Genomic DNA, 15,164 nt, shown 5'->3' with positions numbered 1-15,164 from the left:
CAATAGCGAGCGCTGTGGGCTTTGCCGCTGCACCAGGAGGCGGCGCTATTTCAGAGGGACAGCAAGAGCTTGAGCTTCTGGAGATAGGAAGGGCAGTTTGGCTGAGAGAGCCGAAAGACACGTTAATTCTTATATCCCTCATCTACACTGTGACCGGTAAGTAAACCGCAGTAATGTCGCTCTCCTTGCGTGTTTCGCGGCCTAGCACTAATGGAAAGACTAAGTGGTGGTGGAAGCTCTCCCATTGAAGCTCGGGGCTGTTACTGTACGGCGTGGATGGGGGTGGGGTCTCCACGCAGAGAGCACGGTATAAACGGACGGTGCCCTCAGTGGGGTTGCAGTGTTCTATGTTCAGTTTCATACATGACCTCGTTACGGCCTCCCGTACTCTAGGGTGGGTTTGCCGACATGTCCTACATATTGAGGTGTTGCACCTGCATTGCTGCTGTCCTACAGGAGATCATTCCATACGACTTGTGTGACCTGTATGAGCAATGTTTGAAAATATGTTGTTCCATTTCTCTCTGTATGGTCTCCATTTCCAGTTCTAACAAACAGCCTTATTAGGTGCCATTTTTTCCTGGCCCCCTCCCCCCCCCCATACCATTAGGTTTTCTTATACCGATTTTCTGCTTGACCAGCAGCATTCAATCCTGATCTCCAGCATGTTGCTTTCTCTCTCCCCTTTCCTTATTACACTTTGGGATAATGGCTTCTGGTTGGATCAGATTCAAAACATGAAGCCACTGTTTCCCCATGTGTGGATATGTCCCGATTTGCTGAAAATGGGATGCTATCCAGTCAGTCCCTTGCATTTAAACTGCACTTTATCCCCCACCCCACAGCATCTTGTGCCTCCGATGCTAGAGGATGAACACCATCTAGGCAACCATCACCAGTATTGTCTTGGGCTTGTACTAGTTTGGTTTCCCTTAGATCAGGAGTCCCCACACTTTACTAATGCAAGGTCTACTTTTCGTGATGTTGTCCCGTTATGATCTACATCCATAAAAGCATTGTTAGCATTCTGTTCCATGGAAATATTAACTTAAATATTATATTGATTTGAGAGAATTATATTTAAGAAACAACTATTTCTATGTAACATAATAAAAATCTGAATGAAAAGCATAAAACAGGAGGGTAATTTTAGACAAATTGTTTGTTGGCAGTGTCTTGAGATCTACTGATCACCAGCTAAAAGGTCTACTGGTAGATCTCGATCTTGGGCACCCCTGCTTTAGATTGTTTATTTTAAATGTACTTCAGCTCAAAATAGGTTGTAATAATCTGATTTTGAATGGCTTTCAGGAGCTGCTAACTTATTTATCTTTGAAATCTTGACATGTCTTGTGGAAGATGGCATTTTCTTGGTTTTGGGGCAGTCGAATGCACTTTAATGCACTTCTAAATCTATCTTTTTGCATTACTTGAACTTTCCTCCCCGAGGGTAAAATTGTCCTATGAACTGAAAAACGGCTTCTACTCTCTTAAATGAATTGGGTAAATCAGAGGCAGCTGTCAATGTCTTGATGCAGGCAAATGAATTTCCCTAAAGCAGCTGTCATGGAGCCTTAGGCAGAACCTTTCTTAGCATATAGCTGGCTTTATAGCTTTTACTGTAGCATAAGTGCTGTATGTATCACACAATGACTTGTCTTTGTGATAAAACGGCACAATTTCACTTTATACAACATTAATTCTGTTAGCTATACTAATATGTAGGATTTTCTTGAATCACTGTAGCCACTCGTTGCTATGTTCACTAAAAACTCCTTTCAGTTACTGTTTCTCTGCTCTTGGGCCTACATGGGGAGATTTAAGCGACTGATTTGCGTCCTTTAGACAGATTCGGCAGCTCATCTTGCCGTGTGTGGGGGCCATTCGAGAGGTCGCCAAACAAGTGAATCTTGCAGTGTAGGGCCAAATTACGTTATGAAGTGATTTTGATACAAATCTGGAAAAAGTGTTGGAAGGTGAACAACTCCTCTTTAACCCTAATGCCTACATTCAAATAAAAGAGCCTGAATAATGCATCTTATTTGCTGACCAGCCATATTTTGTAAATATATTTGGTATTTGTTGTAGGACTGGCAAAATTTGTGTATTAAGCAATACTTTTTATTTATTTTTTAACATTTTGCCTGGCTTTATAAAGTTCCTTTTGACTTTTTTAAAGCTATATATTGCTCTGAACAGTGTACACTGCACATTGGGCAAGTGACTGTTTGTATATCAAAAGCATCAGATCCCACCTCAGAGTTTGTGATCTAAACTTAAGACCTAAAGAAAGCACAAAAAAAAAGTCCATATGCATCCAGAGCTTAATATGTGAAAGTGGGTGTGTCCAACACGAATAGCTGTTTTTCAGATGTAAAAAAAAAATTGCACCAGATAAACTGCCATTCAGTTTCAGGTTTCCCCATAGAAATAAATGAATTATTTTATTTGTAACTTTCATTGCTTTTTAAAGCAATATCTGTCTGCTCTCATTACCTGTAACACTGGTCCTGACTACAACCCAATGGGGGCGATGCTCAACTATACCAAAATGCTCGTAGCATCGGGTGCAAGCTGCTGGTATCCCTGTCAGGGACCCACACAACTCCAAAGAACACGTGCTGGTCCTGACTACATAAATTCTTGAAACAATAGAGTTTTCAGCCAAGAGTCTGATTTTCACAATGCCTTGAACACTTAAATTCTCACAATGTTCTGTAAAGAGGGAATAAGAAGTATTCAAGGCACTGAGGAAATGAATCCTGGCTACATTCTTTCAGTGGTACATGTAGTCAGGACCAACACTGCAGAGAATAAAAAAGGACGGCAGATACTGTTTTTTTAAGAGCAGCAATAGTTGTTTTTGAGTTTACAGTATCTAAAATTATTTTTAAACTTCTATTTTTTTCTTGTTACAGGTTCATCATGTCTGACAGAAAGGCTGTTATCAAGAATGCTGACATGTCTGAAGACATGCAGCAAGATGCTGTTGACTGTGCCACGCAGGCAATGGAGAAGTATAACATTGAGAAAGACATTGCTGCCTATATCAAGAAGGTATAATTGCTTTAATAGTCTTTATATTAAATGGGGCAGTAGTGGTCTTGGCTTTGTTGCACTTAGCAGACCTTAAAGTGATACTGACACTTAACATTTTCTTTTAAAAATATTAATTACATGAAAATTTACCTATAGGTCATATTGACGGTTTTTTTTTGTTGTTGATTGTTCTGCTTTTGTAAGTGTTTAAGTTCCTAAACCTGACTGTCCCTTCTTAACATGTCAGTTAAGTTTCTAATGCTAAAGGACTACTGCTGCACAAATATGGCAGCCTCCTCCTAGACCTAGAGGAGCATGGGGGGTAAGAAAGGTAATGTAAAAGCATCGAGCAAATAACTTTTATGGCAAAATTATAATTAGCATTCAAATATAATGTTATGATACATATAAAAAAAGGTTATTTTCTGATGTCGGTATCTCTAAGATGAAAGATTAACAAAGAAACTAAAGCTTTTAATGTTGTGATGTTTCCAAATTTCTTAACTTATGGCTTTAATTTTTTTTTCCCAGGAATTTGATAAGAAATACAATCCAACTTGGCACTGCATTGTTGGCAGAAACTTTGGCAGCTATGTAACACACGAAACAAAGCACTTCATCTACTTTTATTTGGGCCAAGTTGCAATTCTCCTCTTTAAGTCTGGCTAGGAGAAGGAAAATATTATGTGGTGGACTGTAATGCACTGATGGCTGAAGCCAGGATCCTGTCTAATATGGCTGTGCAGCTGCATGGACTGTATACTATATTTAATGTGTATATGTTGCAGTAAAAATTGACTTCTGTTTAGTTGCCTGGAGAGAAGGCGGCTTTATTTTGTTACTGCTTTTTTTTTTTTTTTTTTTTTTTCCTTTTTCCCCCCCCATTTTTGTTGTCATGCACTTGGGGAAAATGTAAATGCTTTATAATGGCCTTTAAATGGGAAGAAAACAAATAAACTATTCTACATCAAATCTGATGTTAATATTTTTGGGGGGAGGGGGAATGGCACTTATCTATGGATAATTACTTTTTATCTGCTTAAATTGCATCTCCCTGAATAGAAGAACATACTGTGACCTATCAGGTGTAATCTGCTTGTTCACTTTAATCTGTCCTTGGCAGTATAGTTATCCATTGAGTTGCCTTACCAGCCTGCACTCTCTACAATGCTAAAGGTAAACGAGACCAACTTTTTCAGCACTCAAAAGGTTTTGTCAAAACTTCCTTTCATGATGGAGAATATATACATGTGCCTAATAGCCACACTAAGATTTGAGCTGTGAATCTAAAATTAAATCCAGACTGTTTTTGTCATGGGTGGGGATTCAAATAAAAAAAAAAAAAAAAAGGATTTAGCTGTGAAATTTAGTATGTGTGTTTTGGAGTTTTTTTTTTTTATTTAAAAAGCTTGAAAACAAGCAGAAGTGTTCAAAAAGGCTAAATTAGGGGGTAATGGTCTAAAGTTTGATATTTATCAGGTAACCCATAGCTACCACATCAGCAGGCTACATTTACTGGTCAGACAAAAATACATTAATTGGTTAGTAGATCTGGGCGGACACTGGATATTTTATACATTTCCAAGTTCATTTGTAAGCACAGCATGTAATGGTTCAGGAGACTACTATGTAGTACTGCTTACGTTTGAACAAATGCATGCAGACCTTTTTTCACCCAGTCTTTAAAGGAACAGTATCCTCTTAAACTGTAAGTTTTAAAGGAATGAAAATATAATGTACTGTTGCTATGTCCTGGTAAAACTGGTGTGTTTGCTTAAGCAGTGATCCCCAACCAGTAGCTCATGAGCAACGATTTTATCATCCAATCGAACGATTTTACTTCGACTTCAAAATGCTGTAGAAGGTCCCCATAGGCTAACCTAGCACTTCGGCAGGTTTAATTTGGCGAAGTATTGAAGTCAAAGTTTTTTTTAAAGAGACAGTACTTCGATTATCGAATGGTTGAATATTCAAACTATTTCACTTCGAATCAGTCGTAGTATCCTATTCGATGGGTCGAAGTATCTAAAAATTATTTCAAATTTTTTTTACTTCGAAAATTCCCTCAAATTCACTGCGACCCTTGATAAATATGCCCCTAGGTGTACTGCCAGAGCCTTAATGTAGGTTGACAATCAACATAGGGGCTACCAAATGGCCAATCATAAGACTTATTTGGTACCCAAGAACATTTTTTCATGCATGTGTTGCTCCCCAACTCCTTTTACTTCTGAATGTTGCTCACGGGTTCAAAAGGTTGGGGATCACTGGCTTAAAGCAACACTTGTGTTAAAATAAAAACTGAGTAAATAGGCAATGCAAAATAAAATGTTTCTAATACAGTTAGCCAACAATGTAATCTATAAAGGTTGGAGTGACTGGGGGCCCACATGGGACATAACTGTTTAGTGCAATAGCATTCAGCTCAGATTCAAAAGCAAACATTTATGACTGCCTGGTAACCAATCAGTGGAAAGCAAGAGGGCTGCAAATCAGGAAGTAGTGTTCTGTCTATTATGTTAGACATCCAGTCACTCCAGCCTTTATACGTTCCATTTTTGGCTAACTATATTGATAATATTTTATATTTTGCACAGCCAATCTATTTACCCAGGTTTTATAGTGAACATTTCCTTTAAAGTTAAAATAAAGAAACTGTTCTCATTTATAAACATAAAGTTAAGTCTAATCATAACTGAGTTTGTGTTTTTTATACACTGATAATGTAAAGAATTTACATTCATCATTCAGCAGTCCCCGGTAGCCACTTAGAAATTCTGCTGCCCCTTCTTGCCCCCATATATTCTTAAAGGCACAACATTTGCCCAGGAGCAGTAACCCATAGCGAGCAAGAACTTTGCTTTTTAAGTTGGAGACCAGTAAAAGGTAATTTGTTTCTATGGGTTACTGCACCAAGACAAACTTTTTTTTAATACTTTAAAAATACTTTTTTTAGTAGTATGTGGCATGTGCCATTGGCTAATCCTAAATAGAAAATTGCAAATATAAAATATACGGGCTGCCCCATGGATCCTACGATTCACAGTGCACACAAACAAACCATATGTTTTGGGCTGTTGAAATGCCATGGCCTGATGGGGTTGGAATTATGACAATTTGCTGAATTTTCCGACAGTCAGGCAAAGTTTTGCTTTATTCGTACTGAAACATGGGCCAGGTAGTAAAACTATTTTCAAGGAAACACAATTTTCTCTGCATTCTTGGCAGCCAGCTTATAAGGCAAGAACTAAGGGTAGGCAGAAGAGGCATCCGCCTAGGGCGCAAAGCTGGGGGGCACTAGGCATTTAACTCATAAGCAGCCTACCCATAGTCCACCACTGAATAAGGTTAATCGGGTGGCGCTCTCTGATGTCAAATCGTTTTGACGCAAACCCGTCCGCGCTCGTTATCAACTGCGCTGAAATGGAATCATCAAATGTAAACAATTACTATGTTACCCTTCATATAATAATTACCCTTCACATGATTAAAAAATAAATAAGTAAAGTAAATGAAATAAATAAGCGCAGATGCCAACGAACAACAGATATACAAGATATATCAGCCAGTGCAGGGCATATAGTTCCTATCCCTGGAATGGACTGTCCCTCCAGTGGATAGGAAATAGATGATTCGTATGGCAGTGAGCTAGTTTCTATCCCTAGAAATGACCTAATGCCTCTAGTGGTGAGGTAACAGGAAAGTATAGGAATTAGTCCAGTCTATAATGACAAAGCTAAATGCCTTCCAGTACAAGGACCTTCAAAGTAAGGTCCCAAATAAGGATAGACTCTAGTCTTCTAATAGAGCTGGCTATTTCTCATCCTTATAAAGGCCCTCACAATATATTAACCTTATGGTATGTTAAATAGATAGAAAACTATGTGCAACTCATTAACGGACATACTTCTGCCATTTTTAGAGATAGTACTTAGTTATTCATATATAAGATGTGTGAAATCCATCATTCATATGAGGTCCAGTAAAGGGATAGAAACTAGTCAGTTCATACAAGCTAATTCCCATCCTGTCTATAGACCTTCTATGACAGTACAGGGACCAACTGTATTAGGCAATTACCTGACAGGTCCAGTAAAGGGATAGAAACTAGTCAGCTCATATGTGAACAAGCTAATTCACATCCTGTCTAAGGACCTTCTCTAACAGTATAGAAACCATCTGTATTAGGCAAATACCTGACAGGTCCAGTAAAGGGATAGAAACTAGTCAGTTCATATAAGAACAAGCTAATTCCTATCCTGTCTAAGGACCTTCTCTAACAGTACAGGAACAATTTGTATTAGGCAAATACCTTACAGGTCCAGTAAAGGGATAGAAAATAGGGTAATTCTAGGTAATTCCTATCCTGTCTAAAGACCTTCTCTAACAGAGCCATTGACATACATCATAGGACTGCTCCAAGGTACCAGGGTTTAGCAGTCTACTAAAAATATCCAATTTCAGGTTCCCTCTGCCCAGTTATGCAGACTTCAGGATTCGGCCTTTTTCAGTAGGATTCAGATCCGGCCGAACCGAATCTGCACCCTAATTTGCATATGCAAATTAGGGGCAGGGAGGGAAATCACGTGACTATTTGTCAGAAAACAAGGAAGTAAAACATTTTTCCCCTTTGGTTTAGATTCGGTTCGATATTCGGCCAAATCCAAAATAGTGGATTGGTCCATACAAAATCCTTGAAATTCTAAGTCTGTCAAGGTTTTTTTTTAGAGCTGCCAATGGATGAATACTGTACTGATAGTTTTCCTGGTTGCAGCAGTTAATCTTTCTGCTAAGAGTCTCTAACGTGTAAGTTTTAATTGTGGGGGAGGGGTATTCCAAAAATTGCCCATGTTAATGTAAAGGGTGCAGTTTGTAGGTTTTATTAAGAAGGAGATGTTGTATTAAAGGGTCTAACGCTATGTTAAATAATAAAGGGGAGAGGGGGCAACCCTGCCTGGTTCCTTGTTGAATTCTAAATTTGTTTATCTGAGTTATACCCATTAACTGTCAGGAAGGTTTGAGGTGATATGTGGATATTTTTACATCCCAGGTGCATGACTTTACATTTATCAACATTGTATCTCATTTGCCACTTAGCTGCCCAGATTGCCAGTTTGTCAAGATCCTGTTGCAAGTGCCACATCCTGGATGGAATTTGTTTTGTGAAAACATTAATACATTACTTACAATACCCTCCCCTAAGTCATTAATGAACAAGTTAAATAAAAGTGGACCCAATACCGAGCCCTGATGGACCCCACTAAGAACCTTACTCCAAGTAGAGAATGTACCATTAACAATCACCCTCTGTACCCTATCCTGTAGCCAGTTTCCTATCCATGTGGAAACAACTTCATTAAGCCCAACAGACCTTAGTTTAGAAAGCAGTAGTTTGTGGGGCACAGTATCAAATGCTTTGGCAAAATCCAAATAGTTGACATCTACTGCCCCCCACTGTCCCGCATCTTACTTAACTCATCATAAAAAGCAATTAAATTTGTCTTACATGACCTTTCCTTCATGAAGCCATGCTGATTGCTGCTATTAATGCCATTCACTAGGACATTTTGAACATGATCCCTTAACAAGCCTTCAAATAACCTGCATCTTTTTACCATTAATATACTTAAAAAACTTTTTGGGGTTAGTCTTAGACTCAGCCGCAATGCTCTCTTCATTTCCTTTATTTGCCTTCTGGATTGCTGTTTTATAACATTTATTATAGTGTTTATATTCTTTTTGTCCCAACAGACTTGTAGTTTTTAACCCTGCCAGCCGATTTGTCCTAAATGCAAACATCTACTGCCAAGCAGTTTTTAGACAATTTGTACTTTTTCACTTTAAGGGCCTTTCCTGTGGGGGGTCTTTTAGTTTACCCAGGGAAACAATACATTGTTTTTTTTTCAGGACAACCTGAGCTTTCAAAATATGCTAGAATTTTGGTTTATTCCACTTCTGTAAAACAATATAGGCTTCTAAGTGTCTAATAAAATGAAAAATCATGTTTCACATAGTACAATCACATATATCAGAAACATAATTTATTTTATGTATGAGAACACAGCAGATTTGTAAAGTTCTGTGTCTCCTGAACGCGCAAATACCAAATAAGGAGATTTTGTGGACTCACCATTAAATCTCTTTTTCTTCAGTCGCTTGGGGGACACAGGAAACAGTGGGGTATAGCTCATATCACTAGGAGGCAGGACACAACCAAAAGAATAAGTAGCTCCTCCTCCAATGGCTATACCCCTCCAGTGGGCAGAGCCCTAATCAGTTTGTACCAAAAAAGTCGAAAAACATGACCCAAATAAAAATTAATGAATAAACCTGTTGGCTAATGCCAAACCATGTCTAATGAAAACCGTGGGCCTCCAACCAGGGAGGGAAGTCCTGTGTCCCACAAGCGACTGAAGAGAACGAGATTTAACAGTGAGTCCACAAAATCTCCTTTTCTCCATTGTCTGTTTCAGTGACACAGGAAACAGTGGGGAATACCAAAGCTGTCCCCAACGTAGGGTGGGCAAGAGGTCCTATGTGGAAGAGATCACTGCGGCTTGTAAAACCTTCCTGTCAAAGCGTGTGTCAAGTGCCGAAAAGGTGTCAAAGTGGTAAAATTTTGCTTTGCGCAGTTATTCTGCCGAGGCTTGGTTACTAAACACCCATGATATACAGAAATTCATAGGCACAGTGATTCCCCCTCACCCCACAGAAATTTAGAGGCACGGTAACTCCCCTTTCACCCCACAGAAATTCATAGGCACAGTGATCCCACCCCTCACCCCACAGAAATTCAGAAGCACACTGATCCCCCTCACCCTACAGAAATTCAGAGGCACAGTGATCCCCCTCACCCTAAAGTAATTCAGAAGTACAATGATCCCCATTACTGCTTTCCCCTGTTTGAATTTGCCGCTCACTAATAGGTAATCAGCAGTGGAGCGGTCACATGGTAGGATCACGTGACCATGACATCATGTCCTTTCCAAGGAAAGGAACTAGCCGCTACCGAAGAACAAGGCAATTAAGATGGTGGCCTATGACGCGCAGGGACCCTCACCCACTATCAGACTACTGTGAGGAAGGATCCCCGAGTCCATAGCAGGACCTCGCCTCTTCCGTACATTATCTGCATCTGACAGCCTGGGACAGTGGAGTGGTTTCCTCTTGCCCCCCCCCCCAAGCTGTCTCAGTGCTTTTCTCCACCACCTCAGCCCCGTTCCTCCCAGCAGCATCATTGGGGTGCAGGGCTTCCAGGAGTTCCTGGAGAAGTGTTGCCCAGGGGCTGTGGTGCCCGTGGACTTGTTGAAGTTGGCCAGGACCATAGCCAGACAACAGCACAGGGCCCAGGGGTTCCCTAACACTGGATTTAGTGGGCGGGCGGTCCTGGTGCCTGGCCGTGCAGTTGTAGCGCCCACATACCCCCCTCTGGTGCGAGCGCACATGTGAGCCCCCTGGAGCACTGGGGGCTGTACTCCCCGGTAAACGGCTGGGCGCCATGCCGCCCCTAATATTCTGCTGCCCTAGGCCCGAGCCTTTGTGGCCTCGCCACTCACACAGGATGCCAAACCCACCCTCACACAGGGCCCTCACTCTCTAGTACCGCCCTCACACAGGGCCCTCACTCTCTAATACCTGCCCTCACACAGGGCCCCAAACTCGCCCTCACACAGGGCCCCAAACCCAGCCTCACACAGGGCCCTCACACTCTAGTACCCACCACCAGCCTCCCCATAGGTCCCTTTACTGTTAACCATGAGCCCCAGATGTTACCAGAGTACGATTCATTAGCCCTTCATTGTAGAGGGAGGCCGTGCTGGTTAACATGTAGGGGCTCATGGAAAGGAAATAGGTCCGTAGGGGGAATGGGACAAATCCCTAGATCTGCCCCCTGTCATGAGACTGACTGATGCCAGGCCCTGACTGTCATATTGTATTGACAAATCTCACATGATCATCGGTAAGGAGCAAGCAACTTCTGCACAGTGGTGTCTTCCAAGGGGTGGTTCACCTTTAAATTAACTTTTAGTATATTATAGAATGGCTATTTCTAAGCAACTTTTTATTTGGCTTTCATTTATTCTTTCATATAGTTTTTTATTTATTTGCCTCTATCTTTTTTTTCAATCAAAAAACTAAAAAAAACAAACCATAAATCATAAAAATATTTAAACCAAATGCAAATTGTCTCAGAATATCTCTCTTCGTCATACTAAGAAATAATTTAAAGGGATACTGTCATGGGACAGTTAATAGTGCTGCTCCAGCAGAATTCTGCATTGAAATCAAATTTTCAAAAGAGCAAACAGATTTTTTTATATTCAATTTTGAAATCTGACATGGGGCTAGACATATTGTCTTGTGACTTGTGCTCTGATAAACTTCAATCACTCTTTACTGCCGTACTGCATGTTGGAGTGATATCACCCCCCTCCCTTTTTTCCCCCCCAGCAGCCAAACAACAGAACAATGGGAAGGTAACCAGATAGCAGCTCCCAAACACAAGATAACAGCTGCCTGGTAGATCTAAGAACAACACTCAATAGTAAAAACCCATGTCCCACTGAGACACATTCAGTTACATTGAGAAGGAAAAACAGCAGCCTGCCAGAAAGCATTTCTCTCCTAAAGTGCAGGCACAAGTCACATGACCATGCTCTGCAGAGACTCAAAGTTGGGGCCTGTTAGCCTTGCTGCAACCCTCTTCAGTTTTGAGTTGTAGTTCCGTAAGAGTTGATTGGGGGAAGGGTTAATCTGAGTGGCAATCATACATTTTTTTTAATTTATTTAACCTTAGTGACCAATCTGCACTTGGCATTTTTATGTATGTGCTGTTGCCCTTGGTTTGTGTAGCGGATCTATTTGCTAACACTTATTTTTTCAAGAAGCCCCCAAATGAAATGAATTGTGCTCTGCTCCACATATTTTATTCCCCCTTTATTCATTTCATAATCACTGCTGAGTGCTTTTTCTAACCAGGCCAGCACCCTGCAGCTCGACTTATCCTATATGGGTCATATAAAAAACTATTAGGGGCAGATTTATCAATGGTCGAGGGAATTTTCGAAGTACATAAAAATCGAAGTAATTTTTTGGATACTTGGACCATCGAATAGGATACTACGACTTCGAATTTACTACGACTTCGTTTCGAAGTAAAAATCGTTCGAATATTCGACCATTCGATAATCGAAGTACTGTCTCTTTAAAAAAACTTCGACTTTAATACTTTGCCAAATTAAACCTGCCGAAGTGCTATGTTAGTCTATGGGGACCTTCTACAACATTTTTAGAGGTCAAAGTAAAATCCTTAGATCGGTCGCTGAAATTATTCGATTCAATAGATTTTACTTCGATCGTTTGATGGCCAAATTCGGTGAAAAATACTTCGACTTCGATATTCGAACGATTTTAATTCAATGGTAGAATTTCGAAGTATTTTACACTTCGAAATTCGACCCTTGATATAACTGCCCCTAAAAGCAGATTATTGTGACCAGTTTATAGATTTAGGCAATAATACATGTTTTATGGGCCAGTTTAATGCCTTAGAGACGACCACAAATCCCGCACCTGAGTGCTGCTTTGTGCTAAAGGTAAAACATAGATATTCTGTTTCATATGAGTTTTCTGATGAGTCTCTTATCAGACTGGCACTAGCAGCTGTCCCTTGTAACCATGAAGTCCGAGTAGAATACCCGGTAAAAGCCTTTGTATTCCTGCAGACCCTATGCATATTTTTTTTAAAAACTATACCCGCAGATCAAGTGGTTCCCCCTACATACAATATTTAGGGGCAGATTTACTAAGCTCGAGTGAATAGTTTGAATGCAAAAATTTTCGAATTTCAAAGTATTTTTTTGGGTACTTCGACCATCGAATTGGTCGAATTCGATTGAATCGAATGATTCGAACGAGTAGAAGTAAAAATTGTTCGACCATTCGATAATCGAAGTACTGTCTCTTTAAAAAATGCTTCGACTCAATACTTCACCACATAGTAGATAGGTTTTGGGCACTTTTTTATGATCGAATAACAATCATTTGATCGATCGCTTAAAATCGTTCGAATCGAAGGATTCCATCGTTCAATCGAACGATTTTTATTCAAACTAACCTTTTGCGCTAAAATCCTTTGAATTCGATATTCGACCCTTGATAAATCTGCCCCTTAGTGTTTCACAATTCATTGTGTTGGTGTTCTAAAGGGAAAGTATAGGTATAGGACCTGTTATCCAGAATGCTCAGGACCTGGGGTTTTCCGGATAAGGGATATTTCTCTAATTTGGGTCTTTGTACCTTAAGTCTGCTAGAAAATCACGTAAACATTAAATAAACCGAGTAGGCTGGTTTTGCTTTCAATAAGGATTAATTATATCTTATCTGTTATTCTGAGCTTTCTAGATAATGGGTTTCCGGATAATGGATCCCATAACTGTACTGTTTTATTATTACAGAGAAAAAGAAAATAGTTTTTGGGTGATTTGGATAAAATGGAGTCTGTGGGAGACGGCCTTTCTGTAATTCATAGCTTTCTGGATAATGGGTTTCTGGATAACGGATCCCATACCTGTACATCCTGATTTAAAGTGGCTATAATTTGCTGTTGCACAAAGTGACCTGGAACCCCATGAAAAATGCGGTAGAAATGTCTGATGTTCCCATAAGCTTATGCTTTAATACGAATGAAACATGTATTTGCTACATATGCCTGGTGTTGTGTAGGTTTAGGCCTGGTCTTTTGGGTTATACCTGGGTATTCATGAGTTTTCAAATTGCATTGTGGGGGGGGGCTTCTGCAGATATAATATCAAGTTACAGATAATAGTAAGATGTACGTGCTCCATTGAATTGTAAGTTACTATAATTATGGTACAGTTATGGTATCCGTTATCCGGAAAACCATTCTCCAGAAAGCTCTGAATTACGGAAAGGCCATTTCCCATAGACTCCACTTTATACAAATAATCCAGATTTTTTAAATGGATTCCCTTTTCTCTGTAATAATAAAACAGTACCTTGTACTTGATCCAAACTAAGCTATAATTAATCCCTATTGGAAGCAATACCAGCCTATTGGATTTATTTAATGTTTACATGGTTTTCTAGTAGGTATTAAGATCCAAATGATGTACAGGTATGGGACCTGTTATCCACCTGTGATCCAGTACGGGTATGGGACCTGTTATCCAGAATGCTTGGGACCTATTAACCAGAACAGGTATGGGAACTGTTATGCAAAATGCTCAGGACCTGGGGTTTTCTGGATAATACATCATTCCGTGATTTGGATCTGCATATCTTAAAGGAAAACTATACCCCCAAAATGAACACTTAAGCAACAGATAGTTCATATAATATTAAGTGGCATATTAAAGAATCTTATCAAACTGGAATATATATTTAAGTAAATATTGCCCTTTTACATCTCTTGCCTTGAGCCAGCATTTCGTGATGGTCTCTGTGAGATCACCTGACCAGAAATACTTCAACTCTAACTGTAACAGGAAGAAGCGTGGAAGCAAAAGACACAACTCTGTCTGTTAATTGGCTCATGTGACCTAACATACAGTACAGTGAATCCTACGATCCCAGGGGGCGGCCCTTATTTTTTAAAATGGCAATTTTCTATTTATGATTACCCAATGGCACATACTACTAGAAAAGTATATTATTATGAAAATGGTTTATTTACATGAAGCAGGATTTTACATATGAGCTGTTATATTATGCAATATCTTTTTATAGAGACCTACATTGTTTGGGGGGTATAGTTTTCCTTTAAGTCTACTAGAAAATCATTTAAACATTAAATAAGGCCAATAGGCTGGTTTTGCTTCCAATAAGGATTAATTATATCTTAGTTTGGATCAAGTACAAGGTACTGTTTTATTACTACAGAGGAAAAGCCAATTATTTTTTAAAATTTGCATTATTTAAATAAAATGGAGTCTATGGGAGATGCCCATGCCGTAATTCAGAGCTTTCTGGATAACGGGTTTCCCGATAATGGATCCCACACCTGAATACATTTCACTCTGCATAATGGAAATTTAAAATATATCGTAAGGTTTGCTTGAAGGCACGTTCTCTGCTGGCTTATTTCGAGATTTTCTCTGATCTCT

The 15,164-nt window shown here is 39.7% G+C and overlaps 1 protein-coding gene across 1 annotated transcript; it reads left to right on the top strand.

The window, feature by feature from the left end:
- dynll2.S (dynein light chain LC8-type 2 S homeolog) lies at positions 1-4,011 on the top strand. The gene is made up of 3 exons (XM_041583886.1): positions 1-156; positions 2,919-3,057; positions 3,571-4,011. Exons 2-3 carry the CDS (start codon positions 2,926-2,928, stop codon positions 3,706-3,708), a joined length of 270 nt encoding a protein of 89 aa, XP_041439820.1. The 5' UTR covers positions 1-156; positions 2,919-2,925; the 3' UTR covers positions 3,709-4,011.
- Positions 4,012-15,164: the final 11,153 nt, after the last annotated feature.

The sequence above is a fragment of the Xenopus laevis genome, chromosome 2S, assembly GCF_017654675.1.
Source record: "Xenopus laevis strain J_2021 chromosome 2S, Xenopus_laevis_v10.1, whole genome shotgun sequence".
Taxonomy (NCBI): Eukaryota; Metazoa; Chordata; class Amphibia; order Anura; family Pipidae; genus Xenopus; species Xenopus laevis.
Note: the sequence above shows the minus strand (reverse complement) of the source record. Positions and strands in the feature narration are given on the sequence as shown.

Coding starts and splice junctions, on each gene's coding strand:
- dynll2.S (XM_041583886.1), top strand. CDS start 2,926: ATGTCTGACAGAAAGGCTGTTATCAAGAATGCTGACATGTCTGAAGAC. Junction 3,058..3,570: donor TTGCTGCCTATATCAAGAAG/GTATAATTGCTT, acceptor TTTTTTTCCCAG/GAATTTGATAAGAAATACAA.